We start from the raw sequence: 27312 nt of genomic DNA on the forward strand, positions 1-27312 counted from the left end.
TTCAGGTTGTGGAGGCGGGGGGGGGGGAGATGGAGCCATCTCAGGTAGCTCAAATCCTGGGAACTGTAGTTTGTTAAGCATGCAGGGGACTGCAGTTATGTGGGGGGTAAACTACATTTCCCAGGATTCTTTGGGGAAGTCATGTGTTTTTAATGTATGAAGAAGAAGAAGAAGAAGAAGAAGAAGAAGAAGAAGAAGAAGAAGAAGAAGAAGAGGAGGAGTTTGGATTTGATATCCCATTTTATCACTACCCTAAGGAGTCTCAAAGCGGCTAACATTCTCCTTTCCCTTCCTCCCCCACAACAAACACTCTGTGGGGTGAGTGGGGCTGAGAGACTTCAGAGAAGTGTGACTAGCCCAAGGTCACCCAGCAGCTGCATGTGGAGGAGCGGGGAATCGAACCCGGTTCCCCAGATTACGAATCTACCGCTCTTAACCACTACACCACACTGGCATTACGCAGCCTGAGATAGGGGCAGAGATTAGACGATGCACAATTTATACTGCTGGGTTCTATATTATGCTTGCTTTACAGAAACAGCAGAAACTCTCTCTTTCTGCCACCTCCCTCCCCCCCTCTCTCTTTCTGTCTCTCTCCCTCTGCCCTGCTCTTTTCTTTCATGCTTTCTGCCACCCCCTTCTTTCCTGCCCTTTTTCTGCCACCCTATTTTCTGCAAATCCTATTGATCTCAATCTGCAATCACTAGTTAATACCAAGGCACTTACATGGCAGAATGAAACCCCATACACCTCACCTTTTCCCATTCCTTGAACATTTTAGCCACACTTACTTTTTCGTTTTAGAAACCACATACCCCATACTTCCAATGCATTTACATTTCTCAGGGCAGCTTAAAATATTTAAAAACACCCCCCATAAAAAACATAAAACAAAAACAAAAGCATCAATGGACACAAGCTTTGTAGTTTGTATGTTTTTTTTAAAAAAAAAAACACCAAAATGATGTTTCAGCACCACATACTCATTGAACCACAAATCGTGCCGTCCCTTACCCGAAATCCAGTAAGGAGAAATTGTTTTGTAACTGAAGTCTCCATCCAGATATTCTTTTAATGTTAAAGGTCTAGGATTGCTTCCTTTGTTTCGAACTTTAAAAACAGAACAGGAATGAGATATTTAATAACAACACGGCCAAGAGGCACAAATGGTTTCTAGAATTTTATTCCTTTGAATTGGACACTAATCTGAGGGTTTGGGAGGTTGTAGACCTGGTAGGATGATATGACACATACCCTTCCGCCTATAACCACGCTGAAAAGTACCAGGCTGGATGAACTGCAGTAACCCTTCATTTCACACAAAAGATGTCTTCCTCAGACCAGAAGGAATCTGGTTTTCTATGTCTCTGAAGAATGCCAGTTTTCATTTTGACTGATAACTGGGAACACCCACATGTCAATTCCACTTGTTATATCATGAGCTAAGCAGGTCCACTCCAGCCTCCTCCAATCTGGTGCCCATCAGCCCCAGACAGCACAGCTGAACTAGTCCATGTAATGAATTAACAATGAAACAACATTTTCCATTCATATCAAACAAGGGTGGGCAATGTTCAATAAAGGTCTCTGTTCTAGGTTTTAGAATCACTGGTCCTTTTCCTGTGTTCTTCAGTGTATTTAGGGTTGCCATACTTCAAAAAGTGAAAATCCGGACTCAAAAGATTTTGAGCCTTTGGGGGGGGGGCAAAGTTGTTGTGTTTCTTTGGAAAATCTAAAAAAGAAGTAGGTTCCCTCTGTTGTTGTTTTTTGAAAATCACCCCTAAATCAGCACTCCTATATAGGCTGCCATATGCATGCATTTTCTCAGACATCCCCCCCTTTTTTGAAAATTCTGCCAGGACATCATTTTTGATGGATGAATCCTTGCTATATCTGGGAAATTCCAGACTTATATCAGCCCTAGCTGTATCTCTCAAACTGTATTTATATTTAAAACACGTACATGTGAATGGCCAAAACTTGGCAGACCTTAACAATCCAAGACTAATTTTGTGAATGTCCAAAAATTTCAGGCGTATGCCAGTAAATGCTGACACTGAACAACCACCCAAATGAAACTGCTGGCAGTGAAGGGGACATCCCAAAAGAGGGGGGGGGGGATGAAATGAAATCAAATGAAATGAGTGAATGAATGAAATTCACAAAAAATATTTTGGAATAAAATTCAGACTGCAGAAATTCACCAATTTTAGGCATACATCATGATATATTGTCATTAAGCTCTGTTGGCTCAGATCAAAGAGTCAACATGCCATTCCATCTTGGTTTCCCTATGTGGAGCACATTTACTGTAACATACTTATGAAGGATTAGAAAGAGAACAGCTGAAAAACACAGTTGTACAAGCCTCATACCAGTGTTTCCTGCAAATGCTAACTTTGCAATTGTTTCCTGTTGCATTTCTGTCCTTGATTTACCCACAGATTTTACAAACTTGTGTGTTTGTGTGTGTTTTAAATTGATTCATCAGAGAGTAATCCCTGGAATTCTGGTTAGTGCCAAGGAGATCGTTCCATCAGCGCAAGCATTTCTGTTTGCCCAACAGAATGATCTCCCCTCTCCTACCCCCTGGGGTAAGTAAGGGGAGCAGTGGAAGGAATGCAGGGCTGGCCCACCCATGAGGGAAGGTGAGGCAACCGCCTTGGGTGGCAGGACCTACAAGGGCAGCAGATCTAGCCTGCAAGGAATGTATTGCCTGCTGGAGCAGTGCCAGTAATGGCTGCACCACACTAACTGGAGGCTGAATCTGCTGCCCCTTGGCAGCTCCCCCCCCCCCATGCCGCCTCTATAGCAGCCTCTTGGAGAACGAGAGGCGCTGCTAGTCTCCTCCCACCTTAGGGAGGAAAGGGGGTCTTCTAGGCTCTGCACCCACCCGGAATGATTCAGATCAGGCATCTTCGCTCCCTCCCCCTTCACAAAGGCCTTTGATTCCTACTTCAACCATTAGGTAAGATTGATTTGATTCCTCCCCCAGCTCGTTGTTGATGTAGATCTTTATTCTTCGCTTGTTCCTGATGTATACTTCACTCACCCCTTGTTCCCTGTTGGGCAGGGGGCATTTTGTCGTTCGCCTCAGTTGCCAAAATGTCTTGGGCGGGTCCTGGGGAAAGCATTGTTGCATTAGCAGGAGTCTTTGCACGGGCTTCTGCTAGCAGAACGTCTGAGCTCAGTCTGTCCCTCTAAGTCAGCTAAGCAAAAAGCTAGCACATCTTTGCAAAGTGTGTCTGTTTTTAACCTGGCCTAGTTAGAACAATACCTACCACAAGCCTTAAGTTGTTTCTGAGCAAGCAATTTCTCAGAAACAAGTATCTTGTTTTCCGTAGCTATGTGTTCAAATTTATTTTCAAAAACTTCGTGACGCTGCAGTAGTAAATAAGGAGATTTGAGATGACCACCATTTCAGTAGGTGCTCAGAGGAGAAACATATCTGGTCATTGTATCTGCTGATACTTGCTCCTCCATAACTCCCTCACTTAGGGACTTCACTCAAGGTCATATATTCAGACTCCCGATGAAACATTTCACCACGTTTACTTTAACAGATCAATATTTAAAAAGGAAAAGGAAAGATAATGCTTGTTTTTCTTCTTCTATGTAACTATTAGTTACTCTAGAACACACATGTCACTTCTACTGTTGACACTGTTCCTCGCCAGCGCGAATGCAGAAGAAAGCTGTCAAGATAAATAAACCCGAAGGCCAGTCTAGGCACACAAATAATCACTATCATAGCAAATACTGAGTTAGCAATAATCTTTCAAAATAAATGTACATGAAAGAAGAAGAAGCTCGTCTCCCATCAGATGGCACTTTCTAATTGAGAGCTTCAAAACAGCCAAGGATAAAAAGCTTACACTACGGTTCATTAAAACACAAGGGTGTCATTTTAATCAGCATAAAGTGAAAGGAATCTTATGACTCGCTGCACACATTCCAGGAAAAAAAAAACTTTTAAAAATGTCTATTGTGAGCATAGAATTAACATAAAGCACCTGCTATTAATAGTATTTCTGGTATAAAGGATATTTGACAATGCTGTTTGGGTGCGAGGGCAGTGGGGATCTTAAATGCTACTGTCAGCAATTCTACCAGAATACCTAAAAGTTACTCCACAGTATTAGGAACTTACATGATTCGTAGTTATAAGGTCTATTCACAGGACATTTGTCACCTATTTATGTAGCTCAGGGCTGGGGAGCCTGTGACCCTCCAGATGTTGTTGAGCTAAAACTCCCATCTGTCTTCACCATTGCTCATTCTGGCTGGGGCTGATGGCAGCTGGAGACTATCAACATCTGGAGGGCTACATGGTCTTCATCTGACTCTTGCAGGGCTCATATTTTTCTTCAGGGCTGACAGCATATTTGCGATATAATCTATATTGCAATGTACTGAAGAAGGACATGGTGGTGGCTGTAGCGGATCATCGCGTACATGGGTGAGGAATCTTTTTCAACCTGAAGACCACACTCCCTTATGGTCAACCTTCTGAGAACCACCTGCTAGCGGTGAAGTGGGACCAGAGGGTAGAGCAGGTGAAGCAACAGATGTTCCTCACAGCAATCAGAGATTTCTACAGACACTTCTCTCTTTTGCTCATCCTGGCAAGAAAGAAACATTATCGCAGTTCAACGACACGTTCCAGCCAGACAAAAGCACTTGAGGTGCCTGGTGAGGAGAGTGGTCTGATGAAGTGCCTGGTGAAGAGGTTTGGAGGCCCACATTCAGCCCCCACCCCCGGGGGCCTGAGATTCCCCATTCCTGCTCTAGTACCTGCCTACACACTGGATGAACTGTTGTGGTATCATGGAATGTTCATGAACATTCTGTTTGCTGAGGGAAGTCAGCACCAGAAATGTTCACAATGGTCGCTTGAATTGACCAGGATGGTCGCGACAACAAATAAACTTTGACTTTGACTTCACAATGGTCCAGTTTTGAGGCCTGAGGCAAAGGGTCCACTTGGCTGAGAAAAAGGGCCTAAGGACAGAAGCTGTCTGAAGACAGAAGTTGCCCCTAAGCTTAAGCTGGAACTTGTCCTGGAATCTCTTCTTCCCAGTCCTTAGATATATTATGCAGGATTAGTTCTTCATTGTGAAGGAAAAGCCATTTTGTATGTGTTCAAGGCAATCTTGTCTCTTGTGTTATCTGTTCTGAATACAAGGTTACTGGGGCTAAGCACAGAAGAAGGCCAGTCTAATTAAGTCCCAGCTGATTACAGAGATAAAATATTAATCATATTATCATTAATTACCTCACCTCCCTGTCATCCTAAGGTCTCAGGGCTAGTTATGTTAAAATCTAATATTAAAAGCAGTTTGAAACAACTCACAATCACTGACATAAGTTGAGCCCTAAAAATATGCACCCAAGTGCCAAAAGCTATCTACTGCTAGTAGAAATAAATGGCTGTCAAGATTACTAGCTATGAACGTTTTATATGCTGTAAAATGTTAGCCTCCCATCAGCAATAAAATTCATTAATATCTGCCCTGTTTTTCATATGCTTTTCTTGTCAAAAGTTCAGGCTAAGTATCTCTCAGCTCTTCTGTCAGCCATAGTAGCTTAAGGGACCTTTTGGTAAAGCTGTTGAAGGTAGCATTTAAGGTTTGCTGAATAATTGGTTTTCTACCACACACAGAATTAATAGAGGATATTTTCTGTTTTATATAAACATAGAACTAACGGAGGATGGACTCCCCTCCCCGCACAATATGCACAGCAACAAAAATAACTGATACACATTCCCATTATTTTATCCTGATGAAAGAAAGGAAACATTGATTCTTCTCTTTAAAAAAAAAAAAAAATGAGTAGGATGAGCTTTTTCTTTTCTATTTTTGAGAGGCTTTCTGTTCCGACAGTCATGGGGTGGTATCTGTCACTCATTAGTTAAGATCAGTTGACTTAGGAGCATTCATTTCGGTGGGTATAAGCTGAGCATGACTAATGTTGAATCTCTGAGTGACTGTTGGATAGGCCTGACTTCACATGTACATACAGGAAGATGCCAGATCCCATAAGGAAACCCTATCAGACTCAAGTGCTTGCACACTGTATGTACCCAGGATTATCAGTAACCTGATCCAAAGCAACGGATAGGAGGAAAACAAGCCATAAATGTCATGAGTTCGGAAATGCATGCTAACAGGTAGATGGCCGTTCCAAACACTGTTTGTAGCCTTGTCAAAATGTATTACTAGTGATGCGCACCAATGGCAATGCAACTAGACTTTTCACTTGAAAAGATTCCTTGCATCGACACATGCAGGCATCTGTATTTTTCCAGGGTATAGATAATGGCAGCCCCAAATCCCTATACCTTAGGTGACCCACAGTAGTGCTGGCAAGAAGACAGCAAATGGATTTTTTCCCTATTGTTAAACTAGTTAGCTGTAGCTTAAAAAGAAAGAAAGAAAAGCTAGGGTGCAAACTTACTCAAAGTTACATGCATGTTAAGTCCTGCCGAAAATAATTCTGCCTGCAGACACGTTTATGGACATAGGATTTTGTATTTTCCAGGAATGAAAATTCTTACCTTTCGGAGGAATTAATACAGCACACATAATGAACAAAGACAGGAAAAGACATGAGATCACTCCAACTAAGATTTTCAGCTGGATCTGTAGAATAGAAATCAGTTACAATTCAAGTCTTCCCTAAACGACAGTTCTCAAGACTTTTGTTATAGTCCATTCCCCTCCTCCCAAAGCAAAACTATAGGATTTCAGCAGCCTATTGTATGCCAACAGCTGAAGTCTCCTTCAAGTATGTCTTGAGCCATATGTTTTTTCAGTTTCTTTTTCCTGTCGAGAGCGTGCCTTCTGCCTCTGATATTTTCTCACAGCCGAGCAACAGAACAAAAGGTTTTTAAAGCCCTCCAAAATCCAGACCTATTTATGTATCACTTTATTATTTTTTACAGACCTTCATTCTCCCGCTTGTTCTCTTAAGGAAGATTTTTTAGTTCTCCTTCCCTCTTCTGGATGCCGGTCACTGGATCTCTGAGAGCAGTTTGCAAAAGCAGCGTCAGCTTTCTCAAACAGAGGCCAAGCCTCAGACAGTTTTCTTTATGTGCTTTCAAAATCCATGCCAAATTTCAGAGGTTTTTCCATAAAATAGGAAACAGATTTTTGAGGGCGTTCTCAGCCCTGAAGTGAACTGTGGGTGGCTGCAGCGGGCCTTTGGCTGTATCAGTGCCGTTCATGTAAACCATAACTTAACGATGCTTACATGAAGAGTCTGTGGGTCCTGTGACTCAACAGCAGATTGGAGATGTGCTGTTTCACCCTGAGAGGTTTTGGCAATACTTGAAGTAGGAAACGTTTTCAAAAGCAAGATGGTGCACTCATAATACAGCAACAAATTAAGGAAGAAGTGGAGAATCTGTGGATCTACATATGTAAATATAGTTGGGGGGTTATGTGTGTACACACACACACACACACACACACACAAGACTGATTTATACCTTAGGGAAATTACTGCAGCTCTTTAGTAGGGCCCATGCTTTCCAGCACCTCCAATTAAAAGATAGCAGGTAATCACACAAGGTGAAAAACTTCTGCCCAAGACCCCAGGAGAGCCACTGTCAGCCTGAGCAGACAATACTGGACTGGATGGAGAAATAATATGACCTGCCATTAGGCAGCCTCCTATGTCCTCATCAAAGACCCCAAACAGCTCTTTGATTAGCACTGTGTTTTTTCAAAGGAAACAGAAACAATTTGCCTCTTCCAGACAAGCTATTAACCAGGGGTTCTTCTCGATTTGCTGGCACAAAGTTTTCCTTATGAAAAGGAAGAAGGCAGCTGTTGGGAGTGACACTTTAAGGGTGAAGATAGGGCTCTTGCAGACAGCCCATTTACTGAGCATTCGTTCCAATACTTTTGCAGGAAAGTTATTTGAACATGTCCGGTCCTCTCATATTCTGTTTTCCAAATGTTGCTGAACTATAACTCCTGTCAACCCCCCAAAAGCAGTGGCGTAGCGTGGTTTGCTGGTGCCCGGGGCAGGCGGGCGTGGGAAGTGAACGGAGCCCACTGCGCCAGCCCAGTTCTTGCCACCACCGGAGCGACACCTGCTCCAAGCTGCTTTGCAAGGTGGGATCATCCCAGAAAAATGTGCCCAGGGCCATTGCCCCGGCAGCCCCCCCCCCATGCTACGTCTCTGCCAGCAAGTATCTCTGTGTGTGTCATTTTCTCTGATACATACACATGAATACCTTACTCTAGTATTTGTGTTTTTGTACACATTGCTTCAACCTTTAACCTACAATCCTATGCACACAAGCATACCTGCACGCATTTATTTTGGCGTAAGCCCCATTAAGCACTTCTACATAAAACATGCAGAGTATTTAATGTATAAAGGGAGCAGGAGAAAAATTAAGGGGCACCTTGCCTCTTAGAATGCACAGGACTGTACTGATGGAGAAATTGTGCTTATTGCTTTGTGCAAAAGGCCAAGATGTACTGGGCAGTTGTGCCAGCAGCCAACTATCCTTCATGCTGCAATCCTAAGCACACTAAGCTAAAGAAGATTGCATTCAGTGGAATTTACTTCTGAAGAAACATGCTAAGTAGGATTCCGCTGTTGGTACCTTAGTTAATAACACTGATATTGTTTGTGTATTAAAGACTGTGTCCCCCTCCTTTCTAGATTTCTAGACTTCCCTTCAACATACTGAACACAGAAACTTAAGCCCCAACCTTTTCTGGTTAGGTCTGCCAAACAGCATTTAATAACATTCTCAGCTGATGACCTCAGATTGGAAGTGGATCAGAGCATTCAAATGTTAGCAAGATTGTCACACCCAGCTTGCAGCTTTCGCTGAAAGGACACCAGAGCTAAGAAACTGGGAGAGCTTTGTGAGGTTGAGTATGAGCCAAGTGCCTTTTCACCGGAACCATTTTCTCCTTGTTGCACTTTTCATGTGAAATAGCAGCAGGAGGAAAGAGCTACCTTACACCTGGCCACCAAGCCCACTAACAGTCAGCAAACACAAGATCTTCTCCAGCAGATGCTGGAGATAGAAGCTGGCCTAAAGGATACACTTTATATTTGAACAATGAATGGCCCGGACAATTTTCTTCCATGACAGCTTCTGTGTTTGGGGAGATCTTGGCAGAAAGCCTTCAATGAATTGTATGACATGAGAACAATGGGGCTCATCACTTTTTCTTTTCTTTTCTGCTGAAGAACCTCCTATGCCTTTAAGAGCTGCACGGCAGAGATTCAACAGGTAGAATTTCAGGCCAGTGCAGAAATACACGGATAAAGTTCAGCTTGTTGAATTTCTGCCTCCCTGTGGCAATCAAAGGAACCACAGCCTTGCCAAGGGAAAAAAGTTAGTGATGGGGGGGAAACTTAGCTGTGGTGTGATTTGCTCATGTGGTCAATAAAAAGCATGCTCACCTCCATTGTCTTGGCTTTCTGCTTCTTCATCCTCTTTTCTAGGTGAGGAGCGATTGCTTCAAAAAACCAGCAATGGCCTGTGTGCTGCTGGATGGAAGCATTAATACCAAGATATTGCACGCCCATTGAAGAAAACTCACTAAACCAAATGAGGGTTAAAAAAAAATTAAGGCTGCAGTGTTTAAAGCATTAACTTACACATGTCTACACAGAAGTCCTATGGAGTCCAATGAGATTTACTCCCAGGTAAGTGGGTATAGAATTGTAGTTGTGATTGTGGCTGAGACTAATCTATTGTAAAAGAATTAGTTGATTACAAAGATGCCTGGATTAAACAGGCAATTATTGGCAATACAAGTACGTATAAAAAATAGTGGCTGGCAAAATGCTATCTTAAAAATGTCACTGGGGTGAGAGTGACTGGTGAATGACTCTTGTAAGAAGGTCGCTGCTCTGACAAAGACGCATAATCTAAAAACATTTTGGTTTTTCTTTAGAACTATTCTTTTCTCTTTTGAAAATTTCTACGGGTTTAATCAACCGATGGATTGAATAAAATGTATACAATTAATTGACAAAGATTTCTTTAGTTGGGTGAAAGCCTTACAATGATTTCTTTTCTTTTCTCCCTTTCTTACATGGTGAGAACATGCTTTACACATATATGTGTAATTTCTGATGTCTCTGTAAGAAAGAAAGGTCTCTGCCCAGGTTCCTAAGGAGTCACTGCCCCAAAGAATAGGCCAGGGATGGGGAACTGGTGTGTCTCCAGATGTTGTTGAACTATCTCTCATCTGCCCCAGAAAGCATGTGCCTTGTGGGAGTTGTAGTTCAGCAACATCTGGGGGACCAAAGGTTCCTCACACCAGAGCTGGATGGACTAGCGGTTTCTGTAGATTTACAAGTTCAGTATGGAAAGCCTGAGTCTTAGAAGAACCGGATGGTGGTAAACAATAGTTAAAAGTGTGGAGCCTAGATCCTTGGGGGAATTTAACATATTGTGGTTTGTGTTCATTTCATTGGTTAGAAGTTTCCATTGTTAAGTCGGAATGTTTTGGAATGAAAGGAAGTCTAGAGCCAACATAAACAAACCCTTCAAATAACTTGGGGTAAGGGAACTGCCGCCATCCCCCCGCTAGCAGAGATGGAGTAGAGCTGTATGAATTTTGTAGCATCATGGTTAGGAAGCACAGGAAGTTGCCTTATACTGAGTTAGATCACTGGTACACCTAGCTGAGAATTGGCCACACTGACTGGTAGCAGCTATCTAGGGTTTTTTTTGGACAAGAAACATTCCCAGGCCTGCCTAGAGATACCACTGAGCTCTGGCTATGCCAGTTTGCATTTCTTGGTACAAAACGTATCGATCCGATGTGTAGAGCTTTTTCCTATTCTACTTAATTCAAGAGGGTTCTGGAAGCTTCTCTGTGTGAAAGAAACAAGCAACCAGGAGGTTCATGATCTTTGGGTTATTCCTTCAGAGAAGCTGAGTACAGCAGGCTTAAACTGGTTCTCTTATATCTTCTGTCAAGGTCATGCTATAATAAGAGGCCAGAAGGAGCCTGCGATTCACTTTGTCTTTTCTCTCTCTTTTCCTTCTGGTGTGGTGTTCTGTACATAGTATGCTTAGTGTTAAGGTTTAGACTTAATTATAAGTTATTGTAAGTTTAAGTCTGCTGCAACTGGATTTCTTATGGACAGTGCCAATCCTGAGTGTATTGGATTTGTGACCATTATGCTCATTTCCCTTCCGCAGCAGTAAAGCTCTGCTGGATGAAATACAATTCCCTCTGGTCTATTTTTTGGGAGTCCTGCAAGGTGTTTAAGTTTCTACTCTGCTAACTATACGTCGGAATCTACTCTGGATCAATATTGAGTAGAATTTCAATGACAGGCTATTCCCTACAGGGGGTAGAAAGAGATACCTGTTACCACCACAGCAGGACCAGGAACCAGTACTGAAGCCTACTGATTTCTTTGAAATATCCCTCTAGTGTTCCCAGGTTCCTCTCTCCTTGCTGGATATGGTTGGAGAGAGCGGATGAGCAGAGAGTCTGCACAGCACTTGGTAAGCACTACAGCGGGCTCCAGTGGCCACTTGGCGCAGCTGCAAGCACCTTCCGAAAGGGTGCTGATGCAACCAACACATGTGGACAAAAGTCTGTTCCAGTATTACGCATTTCATTTCACTTACGCCATAAAAAGGAAAGGCCAAATTGAAATTACGTGCATATACAGTTTCACATTTCCTGCCTAAGGTGTTGCCTCAATAACGGGCAGCAAATAAACACTTCCTACTCAAGAGTACACCTGTTGAAACAAATAGGCTCTTATTAATGTCAGTCAGTCTTCTCTGAGTCTGACTGCATTTGAGTCCTACCCTTGGGGGCAGATCCAGTTAATGAGTCCCAGTAGTGGAAAGTCACATAAAGAATTCTGCTAACGCATTGGGGTCCCCCCCCCCACGCCCAAATGGCTCAGAGTAGTTGAGAGAACCCCTCCAGAACAGGGTGTGGGGAGGGGGGGAGATATGTTCTATTCCATCTGGCAAGCAGAAATTATGGCACTGACAGAATGATTGCCATAACGCTAAATGTTTAGTTGATTCCTCAATTAAAAATCAGTAATTTTGATTGAAAATACATTTCTAATTAAACAGGCTTTTTTGGGGGGGGGTTAAAATTACTATTTCTTTTTTTCTTTTTTTACTGTTTTGCTTAAATTTCTATTCAATTGAAAAGTAAATTCTAAATTACTTTCTATTATTTTAATAAGCAGCATTTAAAAAACAAACAAAACTACTCTTACACAAGATACACGGTCCCCATTTAAAATGGCATCATACTGTGACATGTGCATACATATGTTGTGAACAACTGCTCATACATTGTGAACTGCCCTGATACCTACGGGTATAGGGGAGTAAAGAGATTTAATTATTATAAATAATAAAGTTACGGAGGGAAATATTGGGACTTTTGTTGATTAACATGAAAATACCTGCCGATTTACAGTTCCAGCCCTAATAGTGTCTACACTGAATGAAGTCCCATTGAATTCAGTGGGTCTTGCTTCTAGGTAAGAATTGCAACCTAAATTGATCAATTGAATTAAAACTCATTCCATTACCCAGCTAAATGCCAAAGTTAGGCAAATTATATCCCCTCGTTTAGAAATAAATCCTTGCACAAGGAAGGAGCTGGTTCATTATCTATGTAGGATTTATATAACTCATTTCAGGCGTTCAAAAGTACTTCATAAATGTTAGTTTAGTAATCCCTACAGGAACTCTGCAAAGCACGTCACCAAATGGATCTTAATTCCTGCCTTCAGGCTTCCCACAGGTTATCGGTTATGCATGAGGGTTTTACACTGCTTCTTGGTAAGGCTTTAAACACAAGCCAGTAGCAGGATTTATTTTAGTCCCAAGGAAGGTATGCAAGCAAGGGTCTTAAGCAGGGGTAGGCAACCTAAGGCCCATGGGCCGGATGCGGCCCAATTGCCTTCTCAATCTGGCCCGCGGACGGTTCAGGAATTAGTGTGTTTTTACATGAGTAGAATGTGTCCTTTTCTTTAAAATGCATCTCTGGGTTATTTGTGGGGCCTGCCTGGTGGTTTTACACGAGTAGAATTTGTCCTTTTATTTAAAATGCATCTCTGGGTTATTTGTGGGGCATAGGAATTCGTTCATTCCCCCCCTCCGACAAAATATAGTCCAGCCCCCCACATAGTCTGAGAGACGCTGGACTGGCCCACGGCTGAGAAAGGTTGCTGACCCCTGGTCTTAAAGAGTACAGAGAGTTCACTGTGCCCGTGTACAACATGGTAGGCCAATGTTATTTTCACAGCATTGTGGCTGGGGAAGAGAATCTAGCTAATTAAAGAGATATCTCTGGCTGAGACGAGATTTGAACCAGGGACCACCTTAATGCAAAACAGAGCAGTTGCAAGCAAATTCAACAGCAACGACAACTTGCCATGCTCTTGGATCTGCAAGCATTTTAAGAGTCTTAAAAGTAGCAGAGACTTGAGTCCACGTGTAAAATTGCCACCCAAACTGCGCACGTGTTAACTAGAAGTCTACCTCGGTGCAAGATTGCCATTTTCCCTTACCTCCTGCAACTGAGGAGCAATTTTATCCAACATCTGCTCACAGGAAGGCCTTGGAAGAGAAGACGACCTCCTTTCCTTCACCACCATACTGAGCAAAGCAGGTAGGTTCTCTGAGTTTGTTTTTTGGCAGGGAGGCTTCTCACAGGCCTGTTGGTGAACCAGCCTCCCCCCCCCCCAGTTGTCTTGCCTCTTTAAAATATATTTTAAAAATAGCAGCTCTGCCTTGCATTACAGAGGTAGGCCCGAATCCAAAGGAATCCTTAGGAATCCTTAAGAAGGACTTAAGTTAGTAGCAACGAATGGATGGAATTAAGATTGGCTGTCCTCCTTTGCAGAGGACAGTCCTGTTCTCCCCTCTATCTGAAGGTGTCCTCTGTTCGTGGGTTGCTCCAGACAAGTCTGGTTTAAAGATAAAGAACCAAGATGATAAGAAATTTTTATAAAGCATGGTAAATGTTTATTATGTATTTGCAAAAGTATTGTAAACAGGTTAATACATTTAAACAGGATTTTAAGAACACGTGTAATTTCAGAATATAGGAAATTTGAGGCAAAAAACCCAATTTGGAGTAGAAATGACATGCAGTTGAAAAGGGAATTTAAGGAACAAGGGGAGGGAAGTCACAGGAGAATCCCATTTTATGGATTTGATATTGTTGTGTATAATTTTCTTTGTTTGTGGTTGTTGTTTGTTTGTTATTTTTGTTGAAAAAGAAAGAAAGAAAGAAAAGGAAGCATAAAAATATAGAGGAGCCTGGAGCAGCACACTGCCAGCAGACTGAGCAGGCATCCAAGCCACTTGGCGTTTTCCCCTCTTGTTGTTGGTTTAGTCGTTTAGTCGTGTCCGACTCTTTGTGACTCCATGGACCAGAGCATGCCAGGTACTCCTGTCTTCCACGGCCTCCCGCAGTTTGGTTAAACTCACGCTGGTAGCTTCGAGAACACTGTCCAGCCATCTCGTCCCCTTCTCCTTGTGCCCTCCATCTTTCCCAACATCAGGGTCTTTTCCAGGGAGTCTTCTCTTCTCATGAGGTGGCCAAAGTATCCCCCCCCCCATGGCAATGTATTTCTATTTAAATTGCAACGTGCAGTTGCATCTATTAATTACCATATACATAGGACGCAGGTGGCGCTGTGGTCTAAACCACTGAGCCTCTTGGGCTTGCCGATCAGAAGGTCGATGGTTCGAATCCACGCAACGGAGTGAGCTCCTGTTGCTCAGTCCCAGCTCCTGCCAACCTAGCAGTTTGAAAGCACGCCAAAAAAAGTACAAGTAGATAAATAGGTACCACTCCGGCAGGAAGGTAAAAAACAGCATTTCCGTGCGCTGCTCTGGTTTCGGTGTTCCGTTGCGCCAGAAGCGGCTTAGTCATGCTGGCCACATGACTCAGAAAAACTGTCTACGGACAAGTGCCGGCTCCCTCGGCCTGTAAAGTGAGATGAGCGCCGCAACCCCAGAGTAGTTCACGACTGGACTTAACTGCCAGGAGTCTTTTACCTTTACCTTTTTTACCGTATGCATATCTTATGCAAATCGGGATCCTTTTTGGTGTAGGAACTGACTAATGACACGACAATTATACTACTAATTAAAGTTACAGTGGCCTTAAAAGCCCCAATAATTCTTTGCAAATCTACACTGGGTAGGTTCACAATATAATTGTGCTTTAAGACCAAAATACTATCCCAGAAAGACAAGAAAGCAACATGAAAAATACCAGAAGAGACAATGTAATCTGAATTCTCTATAAAAATCTGAACTTTTTTTTTTAATGGAATGAATGATGCCCACTCCAAATTAAACAGCTAGTGTAGATGCATCACACAGTGAATACAATCCACATACATACAAGTGCTAAGATACTTGCCCTTTCACTTTGCTTCTTTATGGTAATATTAAGAACCTGTTTATCAATACTTTCTCTTTTATCCAAGATGTTATAAATATACAATTTCCCCAAGAATGCCGTTCACCTGTGCCCTAGGCTTCCTAATGTATAAATCCATACTCTTTTTCCTTCTGAGAATACATCCTTTTACTTTTAGAGCAGGTGTGGGGAACCTCTGACCCGCCACCTGTTTCTGAACTACAACTCCCATCATGCCATGCCACTGGCTATGCTTTATAGGGCTGATGGGAGTAGTAGATTCAGCAAACAGCAGCACAGCCAGATTCCCCATGCATGACTTAAGTCAAAAAACCAACAAGTGCAGTCCTATAGGTGTCTACTCAGAAATAAGTCCCAGTGAGTTAAATGGGTGTTTATTACCTGTTAAATGGGATTGGGATTGCAGTCAAAAACAGTTTAAAAGAGAGAGAACAGAAAGTCACCAATGGCCTATTTTTTATTTTATTTTTATTTAACAGGAACATTGAGCAACAAGCTGCCCAGTACTAAAGTGCAAAACATTTTGTAGCTGAAATACATATATATTTGTAACATAAACAAGACACTAGATTCAGAAAAACATCAGCAGACTTTGCCTCTTTTGTTAAAGTTTGATCACAAATCAATTTAGGAAATGTGCTTTTATTGAACTTGAATATAGCATCAGCTGTGTATTAGGCAATAGAATAATTGGTAACATGGGTTTTATTTAATGCTGTTTGCTGATTAGAGACATGGCTCCACATGGTCTGATGACGTTGGTCCACCCTAGACAGCCACTGCAGGGTCGAATGCAAACTCCCAAGCAAAATGACCCTCCCCAGAAGCTTTCAACTGCACTTGGCAATTCCACATTGTTGAGCTAATTTATACAAGTGTGGGCATCACACAACTATTCCTTCCCACTCTGTGACTCACAGCTGAACGCATGAACTGACTCTACTCAGAATTTGATGTGAAAAGAAAGCTCTTGCCATGCATACAAGCCGTTGCTTGGTGCTGTGGTCCTCAAGTCATAAACATGCTCAGGTAAACTTTTCCCTATTCAGAACCTGAGTGCTCAATCTTAGCATCTCCACATGCCTTAGAGTCTCTCTCTCTCTGAAGCCTTCTTAATCATCATCACTGGAAATGCAATGATCCGCATAACTGAAATCTGGAAACTTGATGGGCAGCTCGCCCCATCTTTTGAAGAGCTTTTTGACAGAAGTTTTCTTGTCGTTGAACGAAACCACAAAATTTTTTATTTGCAAGCAAGGCAGGTCTAGGCCTCGGAACACCATCATATTTCCCCAAACCTGGGAAATAAATGAAGGAATCCATAAGGAAAAGATGACAACTGAGTAAAACAATCGCTGATTATTAAGGCAACCAAAATTTACAAGCGCATAACAAGACACTTACTTGTCCACAATCTTTGCAGATAATTTCCCAATTGGTTTGATAATCCGCTGCTTTTGCTTGCAGAGTCTTGTTTTCTCTTTTAATATAAAGGTCCCTAAAATGATGGATAAGTAAGAATTAGGATAATACAGGTCACAGCAATGAAAGGTCAGGGAGGCAAGGGAAGGTGTGTTCCACCCCTTTCCACTTCTGGACATTCCTCCTGCTCTCAGCTGCCTAAATAATAATCCAGAATGCGGCAGCAAGACTGGTAACTGGGAGTGGCCGCTGGGACCACATAACACCGGTCCTGAGAGATCTGCATTGGCTCCCAGTACGTTTCCGAGCACAATTCAAAGTGTTGGTGCTGACCTTTAAAGCCCTAAACGGCCTGTGTCCAATATACCTGAAGGAGCGTCTCCACCCCCATCATTTAGCCCGGACACTGAGGTCCAGCGCTGAGGGCCTTCTGGCGGTTCCCTCATTGCGAGAAGTGAGGCTACAGGGAACCAGACAGAGGGCCTTCTCGGTAGTGGCGCCCACCCTGTGGAGCACCCTCCCTTCAGATGTGAAGGAAATAAGCAGCTATCCTATCTTTAAAAGACATCTGAAGGCAGCCCTGTTCAGGGAAGTTTTTAATATTTAATGCTGTACTGTTTTTAACACTTGATTGTAAGCCACCCAGAGTGGCTGGGGAGACTCAGCCAGATGGGCGGGGTATAAATTACAAAGGCTTCTCTACCAAGAGCCCTGAGCAGGACACTTACGCAAATTCCGTTTTGACACTGACATGATGCATGTCTTCAATGACCTGTATGTCTTCTCCTGAGCAGGTCAGCTTGGTACAGTTTTTGCAGAGGAACTTGATCAAGGATGGTTGTTCCTTGCATTTCTTCGACTGTTCTTTCCTTTCTTTCATTTTTGCCTCCATCTTGCTTTGCAGCTGAAAGTCTCGTATCTAATGAAGGAACAAAGTGCATATGAAGTCATCAGCCTAGCCCCCCCCCCTCCAAAAAGAAGTCACAAGTCTGAGGTGAACCTAACACTTCATGTTAGGAAACCGATTCAAGAGACATTTAATAATAATTAATAATAATAATTTCTTATTTATACCCCACCCATCTGGCTGGGCTTCCCTAGCCACTCTGGGCGGCTTCCAACCAAATATTAAAATACAGTAATACATCAAACATTAAAAGCTTCCCTAAATAAATAATAAAAACCACTCTTGTTTTTCTGCCTATTAACCAAATAACCACAGTACTAAAACAACCACCTATATTATATTGGCTTACTTTGAACTATTTATCTTATTTAGTTTATAATTTGCCACAACAGGTAATGACTCTTCCCTTTCCCTCCATATTCTTAGGCCGCTTTACAGGTTAACATTGATCTATTTTATTTCTATTTATTTTTAAAATGTGTAGACTCTGCTTTTCGCCATGGATGCAATCCCAAAGCAAGTTCCAACACAAAATAAAAGATTTAAGACAATGCGACATCTGAAACAGAAATTAGCAGCAGCACTACATAATACAAGCAATCACAAAACATCAAATCTACAAGCCGTTAGTAACATGCAATTATTTTAAACTAAAAAGAAAAAAAAATGCACCCTTCTATTTTTTTACAACTAAGAATGTTTGAACCAAAAATATGTGGGTACATTCGCTCCATCTGCTTTTCTCAAGGCTAAACTAAACTGGTCCATCTGTGTATAAGGCAGGGGATGAGAATCTTTCCCTCAGCCTCATTTAACTTTGCATTCTCACTGTAGCAGAGCCAAGATGAGATACCCACCTGAGGCTTTATATGTAATGGGGCAGATACGCTAAGATTAATAAATAATAATAATAAATAATAATAAAATCAGATTTATATACTACCCTTCATCATAAGATCTCAGGGCAGCTCACAGAATAAAACACAGGATAAAAACAAGTAAATACGTAAAACAAGACAGCAAAACAATAGCTCTCCCTTTCTGCAGACACATTTAAAAGGCATTATTATTATTATTATTATTATTATTATTATTATTATTATTATACCGCCCTATACCCAGGGGTCTCAAGGTGGTTCACAGAATAAAATCAAGATATAAAACCGCAAAATACATAATGAAAATAAAAACAACAACCCAATAGTTGCCACCCCCCAATTTTTTTTTAAAGGGCATAGGATGTAAATCAGATCAGCCAAAGGCCTGGTTAAAAGCATCATCTTTTCCTGGCGCCTAAAGGTGTATAATGAAGGCACCAGGCAATATTCTCTATGGAATATAAATCAGCCAAAGATTAAGAGAACCACTGAAGTAAAATAAAGAGAAACACCACACTGATAGTAACACCGCCACTTAGGCGTTGCACACCATTTGCCCTGCCCCACATTCAAAGCTTTATCTTGTTGCTGTCCTGTATCATAGGTTGGTAAAAGTAAGTGAACTTTTATAAAGGAGGGGTTTGAGTGTCGGACTAGGACCTGGGGGCCATGAAGCAAACTGGGTGGCTTCATGTGCAAGGCCACAGATCTTTCCGGATCTCCTCTTACTTTTTTACCCATCTGGTCCTCTCAGATCCATTTGATGCCAGCTGAAGCAGTGAGTTCTAGGGAAGTGGGGGAGCAAAGAACCCCAATCCACTGGCCTCACACATCAGCCCAGAACTTTCCTTTACAGTGGTACCTCGGGTTAAGTACTTAATTCCTTCTGGAGGTCTGTTCTTAACCTGAAACTGTTCTTAACCTGAAGCACCACTTTAGCTGCGCCACTGGAACACAATTTCTGTTCTCATCCTGAAGCAAAGTTCTTAACCCGAGGTACTATTTCTGGGTTAGCGGAGTCTGTAACCTGAAGCGTATGTAACCTGAAGCATATGTAACCCGAGGTACCACTGTATTTGAGAAGGCGACCTGTTGCTGGTACAGTGGTACCTCGGGTTACGAACTTAATTCGTTCTGGAGGTCTGTTCTTAACCTGAAGCACCACTTTAGCTGCGCCACCGGAGCACGATTTCTGTTCTCATCCTGGAGCAAAGTTCTTAACCCGAGGTACTATTTCTGGGTTAACAGAGTCTGTAACCTTATAAAGGAGGGTGGGTGGATGGGGCTCTTCCTTGCCAAAGGATCTGCATGTGGCAGTGATGTGCAAGGAGGGGCAGCCACGAGGCTCCCTCCCAACATACTTTTGCAAGTTCAAGACCAACGTGGCTGCTCTTTTTAGAACCAGAGCAGCCTTAGCTACGGCACGGGCCATTTACCTTACGTCTATACTCTTCTCTGGGCATATCCTGGACACGTTTGATTGCTTTGTGCATCATTTTCTCACGGAACATGTTGACGCTTTCACGTTCCACAGCTCCCGATTCCCCCGACGCCACAAGCACATAGGTGCTCTCGTCCGCTCGAGCTCGTCCACGAGCCTGGAACAGACAAGGCAAATAGATAAATAAATACAGGGCACGTTTAGGTGTACATACAAGCTGGAGTCGGGGTGTGTCTCCTGCCTTCCGTGGGGTGAGCAGCGATCCTGGACCAAGCTACAAATCTCGTTTCCAGCAGGTTAGCAAGATGCTCACCAAAAGCCTACAAATAATAAACCTACAAGACAACAGACTCCCTCTAGAACATTTTTCAGCCGTGGGCCAGTCCACTGTTCCTCAGACCATGTGGTGGGCTGGACTATATATTTAGGGGGGAAATGAACGAATTCCTATGCTCCACAAATAACCCAGAGATGCATTTTAAATAAAAGCACACATTCTACTCATGTAAAAACACGCTGATTCCCGGACCATCCGTGGGCCGGATTGAGAAGGCGATTGGGCTGCATCCGGCCCCCGGGCCTTAGGTTCCCTACCCCTGCTCTAGAACCTTGGATTCAGAAGCATAATAACTCTGAGCAAAGAACATCTTTCACATTTATCCAGTTTCCGCTCTAAAGCAATCCAAAGACCAAACTACGCCCTATGGCCAAGGCTTGTAAGGAAGTCCACAAAGGTGCACATATTACACCTGTGCTAAAGGAACTGTGCCAGCTGCCAATCACTGCTCCCTGGCCTTGTTCAAGGCTTTATTGTTAGCATATAAAGTCCTAAATAACTTGGGATCAGGTTATCTGAAAGACTGCCTGCACCTGTGTAGACCTGTAAGATAAATCATCTGAGGAAATTCTACTCAAGGCACCCTTGCCCTACAGAACATCATAGGGCAACAACCCAAAAATGGGCATTTTCTGATAATAATTTATTAATTTTCCCCCAAAACAAAACAAAAATAAAAACAACATCAATACAAAATCAAAATAGTACAAAACAAATTGACTTCCCCATGTTCCTTCCTTGGTTTCATTATTTAGCAATGTCCATTGTTAACTTTGAAAATCATTTAAATTACCTATTGTCCATTCATAACAAAATTACAAGTAATCCTAAAACCCTGCTAATGTATTTATCTGTGTAAAATACAGTGGTGCCCCGCAAGACGAATGCCTCGCAAGACGGAAAACCCGCTAGACGAAAGGGTTTTCCGTTTTGGAGGTGCTTCGCAAAACGAATTTCCTATGGGCTTGCTTCGCAAGACGAAAATGCCTTGCGAGTTCCTGCGGGTTTTTTCCCCTCCCCCCTTTTTCTAATCCGCTTATCAGCTGATCCGATCAGCAGATAAGCCGCTAAAAGCCGCTAATCCGCTAATGGGCTTGCTTCACAAGACGAAAAAACCGCTAGACGAAGAGAATCACAGAACGGATTCTTTTCGTCTTGCAAGGCACCACTGTACATGCACAAAATGGGCATTTTCTGAATGGAACGCCATTTTCTCTGCAGGAGATGGAACAGAAAAACCTGTAAGATTGGGCTGTTTCATGTGCTTGAACCCCATGAATTTTTGTTTGAGTTGCTCTTAAACCCAGCCGGATGGGCGGGGTATAAATAATAAATTATTATTATAAAATTATTATTATGTGCTTTTACCTGTTATTATACTGCTGCTTTTTTAAAAAAGTGATTTTAGGTGGTATTTTGTTTTAATAATAATCTCTAGGGTGATCAGGGAGAAAAGAAATCTAAACATACAAATGGGGCATACCTGCATCATAGCTATTTCATTGGTAACAAGGCCATAGCGGATAACTATGTTACATTCTGGGATATCCAGGCCTTCTTCTGCCACAGTAGTAGCAATAAGGAGGGTGACTTTTCCAGCACGAAATTTTTCAATGACTTCCTTTTGTTCATTCTGTGGAAACACATCACAAACATGTTCATTAATGGAAGGAAAAATGCATTCGACAGCTAATGAGCAAGTCATGGGGGTTTGGTGAGTTGCGCATAAGGTTTCTGCGCTTACATACCCAACATTGCTTCTGAACCAATTTACAAAGGAGCCCAACTTTCAGCAACCATAAAACAGGGCATAAACTTTCTCAAAAGCTTTGAATGGATAATACTGGTTCTTCTACAGTAGGGGGTCCAGCTTTGATGGACAGGAGACACAAATACAGTTTCACACACAACCCACCTCAAAAAGATACTATACTAGCAAAATTCCAAGTAGCTTCTTGCAGATTTCACATGAGATCTGCTCTTAAACATGGTCCTCTGTCCTTTCACCCTACTTGACGGCTTGGAAGTGCTAAGTAGAATCTTCCTCTTTCTAGAATAGCTTAGATGTTAGAGGAACATCTCTAGATTTGCATGGCCTTTCTTTGGGTTTCCTTCTACAACAAGCCTCTCGGTACTAAATGCTGGAAGTGGATAAATCAGAGGAGGCATGGTGGCATCTCCAGCCCTTTCTTCCAACTAGCTACCTATCCTGAATGTTCTCCATTGGAATCTATTTATTCGCTGAAAAGCTGTGAATGCCACTTTTCCCCATCAATAATAGGTGAGAGGGAGGAGTCAGAACCCTTCCCCAAGTCTCGCCTCATTCTTCTTATTGGCCATCTCTCCCCGAAGGCTTAGAGTAGACTTTGGTGGGCAAGAACTGCTCACCTCCTGCATTTTCTCCTCCCCTGGCATCCTTGCACTTCTTCGCCAAGGATGCTACTTGCACAGCTAGAGGTCCTAGCACAAAATGTGCTAGTGTCGCACTGCCTGGCATCTTCTCACTTCTTTACTGGGAGTGCTATTTTAGCTTCTGGGTCTGAGGGGACTTCGTAGGCCACGAGGCAGCCTTCCTCGAACCCTTGTGTTACGTCACACTCCTTCTCTTTGCTGCTCTGGCTGACCTTGCTTTTTAAATAGAAAAAGCACAAAGTGAGGAAACAAAAATTGGATTTTGGGCTTGTTTGTGGCAGAAGGAACATGATAAACAAAAGGCTTGGCATATCCTTGTAGGAGCTGCCCTCTATATTTTGGTAGTGACACCAGATTATAGGAAAAAAATGAAGCGAGTAAGATGCTAATCTTAAATGACTTTCTCCAAGAATATCACTTTTTGGATTTATTACCACTTATTCCTTGGGGTTATTCAAGTACTCACCAAATCAAATAGTCAGGATAAGAACAGGCAAGGATTCCTACTCCACCTATCAGAGAATCTGTTCCCTCCCAACTGCGTGGTAAAGAAAAATATGATATCATATTTAACCTTCATTCTTTACCTGAGTCATGGGCTTAAACTCACTATTGTGCCCGGCACCAATAAGATAGTGAGATTTCACTTTAACATCCTCAAATTTTGGGTCCTCTTCAATCCACTGATGGAGAGCAACAGCACTTTGCCGAGTCTTTGTGAAAATGATTCCTCTGGGCTCAGATGTCTTTGTGAATTCTTCCATTAATGTTCTACGCAGCTTGGTCAGCTTTTCATTTTCATATTTTGCTTCACTGGCTAACTGCTTCAGCTCCTTTTCTTTCGCTATAAAAACGAACAGGCATAAATGAATAAAACACTGAACCTAATTTGTCACTCCCCAGGTGTTATTGGACTACAACTCCCATCTGCCAGACCACTGGCCATGTTGGCTGGGGGTGATCAGAGTTGGGGGTCCAACAACCTCTGGAGGGTAACCTGTTGGGTATATGTGATTTATAGCCTATAGCACATAGCAAATACCAACGTTCAATATAGGATCACGGTGGCTTCGTTGCATCACAGAAATGCTAGTACAGATATTTAGTCTGTGCAAAAATAAAAGTAAGTAATGCCATCATACTTAATAAAAGCTTCATACTTGTCACCACCTTGAGCACCATTGGGTAGAAAGGTGGGATACAATTCACCAAATAAGCAATAAATGATACTGAGTGAAACTTGAAAGATTTCATTAGCAAACAATGGAAAAAAGAAAGAAAGGCTGATGGGCAAGACCAGTCAGATGCTAATTTCTGAATCTGGTCCTGCCATTTTATTGCTTAATCAATCTGCTTCTCCATCACACCAATTAGCTGCAAACTGCTAATTAAGGAACAATTAAGCTTTAATAAAAAGGGGTGTGTATGTGCATCACAATTAAGGGGAAAATGTGGCAAGGAGGTGCTTTAACTGATATTCCCCTTACTATGTAAGCCATGGGTGGGAAATCTATGGCCTTCCAGAAAGGCAGTGGTCAGTGGGGCAGGCATCAACCCGTATGGGACTTCCAGGCCCTGAAGTTCCTGTGGCTTACTGGGAGGGAGAGACAGTGGCAAGGTTGGTGCAGTTCAAATGCTCTGGTGGAACCAATCCAGCACTGCAGTCCATGCATTTGCACCATACTGAGTTCACCCCTTCCCCTCTCTCTTCTGGTAAACTGTAGCAACTCCTGTTATGGGAGGTCATGTAAGCACCCACACCTGCTCCTGCTCCAGAGAACTCCCTTCATCCACTGGCGATGCTGGGCGATGGTAACGGGACCAGTAAATCAAGCAACATTTGGGCTTCCCATCTCTGCTGGAAGTGAAAGGCAGCCCGCAATAACCTAGGATGCTAAAGAAATGGAGTCCCACAGATGTAAACTTCTGATGTCATCACTGTGTCCCCGTCAGCCACTATGTTCAAGCTACTATTTTCTGAGTAGGGTAACCTAACTATAAGCAATGGTCGGATTTGGGTTCTTATTTGCATTTGCACAGAGGTTAGTGGAAGAATATATGGCAATTTGCCAAGGGTCTCATGCTTACCATAAAACAAATCTATAAGAAATGCATCAGTTTCATCTGGTTTTGATGCTCCTGGCTGATCCTCGTTGTGTTCATTCACTGCCTTCTTCTTACTCTTTTCTTCCTTGTAGAAGCTTTTGAGATGATTATATGCATCAATCATTCGGATGGTGTCATTAATTATCAAGGCATCATTGTATTTCTTCAAATGCTCTGCACAGACCCTCTGCTTGCGATGTTCTTCTTTGGCAGCTAGGCAGGAGGGGCGGGGGAAACAAATTTTACCAAACCAACAGACAGATGTCTGGGAGAGTCTTGGACAACCGACATGGCAAAACATTACAAAACACTTAAAAACATGGTTACCTTTCTTCTCCTCTTGAATCACCCACTGTTCATAGGTCTGAGATCCATACTCAGCCCTTGGGTTGAATTGACAATAGGTCTGGATCCCTGTCATTATGTTTATGAGTTTCTCTCTGAACGGATCCTAAAAATGAAAAACATGGGCACTCACTCAGTAATGAGCGAGGGGATACTCTGCCAACATCAACAAGGGATACGAATTCCTTCAGTTTTACATCAGCGAGAGAGAATATTTATATAAACAAGTACATACTCCCCTAGACATGAACAAAATGGCCCAATTACTTCACAGCAAGCCAATTATCAAGCAACGAATGGTTATGCCTATGCAGCTCATGAAAATGGCCCCCAGGTTGCCAGCCTGGATACAACAGAGGTGCAGAGAAAGCGTCGCCAGTGGCAGGCAACAGGACTGGCAGATCCATTTATGGTGGTGTGGAGTTGAGGTGCCGCTGGCTCCCATCTCCATTTAGTTTCTCCCAGGAAAATGTTAAAACCAGGGTCATAAAGTCATTATCTGAAGTTTAATTCCTTCCCCATTTAGAAGCGAGAACATGGGCAGCCAGCATGATGTCATCCAGATATTTTTTTGGTTACAAGTCCCATCATCCCCTACCAAAGGATATGCTAGCCAGGACTGCTGTGAATTGGGAGTCCAACAAAGGGAGTGAAGAAGGAGCAGGCTAGCTGTTCCTTAAGCCCTTCTACATAAAACTTAGGGCCTGTTGTAGGGAGGAAGCTAAATTGACAATAAGGCGTTTTGTATTTCCTGGGTGCTGGGTGCATGGAAAGAGAAGAAGGCAGATTGCAGTGTGGAAAGCTCTCCCAAGCTTTTTGAAAAAGGAAGCCTTTCATATACAAACACTTCTCTCCAGGGCTGTTTTAAGCATATCTGGCGCTGTGGTGCAAAGCTCCCTCCGCCCGCCCCCCCCACCCCTCAGTGTTTTTTAGGGAAGGCGGGGCTGGAGGAGGCGGGCAGTGGCTGGAGGGTGGCTCCTTCGGCGGGGAAGAGGCGGAGGATGGACGTGGCGCCTCCCGGCTCAGCTGGCCACTTCGTGCACGGAGGCTCTGGGTCCGGCGCTGCTTCGACATACTGGGAGATCTGCATTGGCTCCCAGTACATTTCCGAGCACAATTCAAAGTGTTGGTGCTGACCTTTAAAGCCCTAAATGGCCTCGGTCCTGTATACCTGAAGGAGCGTCTCCACCTCCATCATTCTGCCCAGACGCTGAGATCCATCACCAAGGGCCTTCTGGCGGTTCCCTCATTGCGAGAAGTGAGGCTACAGGGAACCAGAGAGAGGGCCTTCTCGGTAGTGGCACCCACCCTGTGGAACACCCTCTCTTCAGATGTGAAGGAAATAAGCAGCTATCTTATCTTTAAAAGACATCTGAAGACAGCCCTGTTCAGGGAAGTTTTTAGTATTTAATGCTGTGCTGTTTTTAACATTTGATTGGGAGCCGCCCAGAGTGGCTGGGGAAACTCAGCCAGATGGGCGGGGTATAAATAATATGTTGTTATTATTATTTGACGCGGCATGGCGGAGGCAGGCAAGGGCGGCAAGCTGATACCAGCCTCCGCATCTTCCCTGGTGCCCTCCAGAACTTGGTGCCCCGCGCCACTAGCCTCTATGGGTAAGACGCCCCTACTTCTCTCTTTTATAGTGTGCATATCAAAACAGATGGAAACCTCCAGCTGAAATGAAATCTTGCTTCCATGATAACACAAGGACACAAACTGCAGGTCACACAAAGTCCCCTACAGTGATACCTCAGGTTAAGTACTTAATTCGTTCCGGAGGTCCGTTCTTAACCTGAAACTGTTCTTAACCTGAAGCACCACTTTAGCTAATGGGGCCTCCTGCTGCTGCCGTGCCGCTGGAGCCCAATTTCTGTTCTTATCCTGAAGCAAAGTTCTTAACCTGAAGCACTATTTCTGGGTTAGCAGAGTGTGTAACCTGAAGCGTATGTAACCCGAGGTACCACTGTAGATGGTTTTCAGTGGCCCACGGATACATACGCCTGCCTGCTTGTTATTTTGTG

At 43.0% G+C, this 27312-nt stretch overlaps 2 protein-coding genes across 7 annotated transcripts in view; both read right to left on the reverse strand.

The window, feature by feature from the left end:
• Window positions 1–13699, reverse strand: part of FAP (fibroblast activation protein alpha) — a 56493-nt gene extending 42794 nt beyond the window's left edge. Inside the window, exons 1-5 of one of the 5 annotated variants that reach the window (XM_083493799.1) lie at window positions 13552–13699; window positions 9439–9525; window positions 6560–6644; window positions 3053–3121; window positions 1015–1110 (exon numbers count right to left, since the gene is read on the reverse strand). In XM_083493799.1, the coding sequence (XP_083349925.1) occupies window positions 1015–1110; window positions 3053–3121; window positions 6560–6644; window positions 9439–9525; window positions 13552–13638 (424 nt within the window). In that variant the 5' untranslated portion in view covers window positions 13639–13699. Of the gene's footprint in view, window positions 1–1014; window positions 1111–3052; window positions 3122–6559; window positions 6645–6948; window positions 7310–9438; window positions 9526–13551 lie in introns of those variants that run through there. The other 4 variants (XM_083493800.1, XM_083493801.1, XM_083493802.1 and 1 more) reach the window with 4 other exon arrangements.
• A 2367-nt stretch (window positions 13700–16066) lies between these two features.
• IFIH1 (interferon induced with helicase C domain 1) overlaps window positions 16067–27312 on the reverse strand; it is a 34969-nt gene continuing 23723 nt past the window's right edge. For both annotated transcript variants that reach the window (XM_083493743.1, XM_083493742.1), the window contains 8 exons: window positions 25271–25394; window positions 24926–25156; window positions 23425–23681; window positions 21909–22058; window positions 20084–20245; window positions 17591–17781; window positions 16845–16938; window positions 16067–16738 (listed from right to left, as the gene is read on the reverse strand). In XM_083493743.1, coding sequence (XP_083349869.1) covers window positions 16553–16738; window positions 16845–16938; window positions 17591–17781; window positions 20084–20245; window positions 21909–22058; window positions 23425–23681; window positions 24926–25156; window positions 25271–25394 — 1395 coding nt within the window. In that variant the 3' untranslated portion in view covers window positions 16067–16552. The remainder of the gene's footprint in view (window positions 16739–16844; window positions 16939–17590; window positions 17782–20083; window positions 20246–21908; window positions 22059–23424; window positions 23682–24925; window positions 25157–25270; window positions 25395–27312) is intronic.

This window comes from Podarcis liolepis (assembly GCF_965112155.1).
Source record: "Podarcis liolepis genome assembly, chromosome: 1".
Lineage (NCBI taxonomy): Eukaryota > Metazoa > Chordata > Lepidosauria > Squamata > Lacertidae > Podarcis > Podarcis liolepis.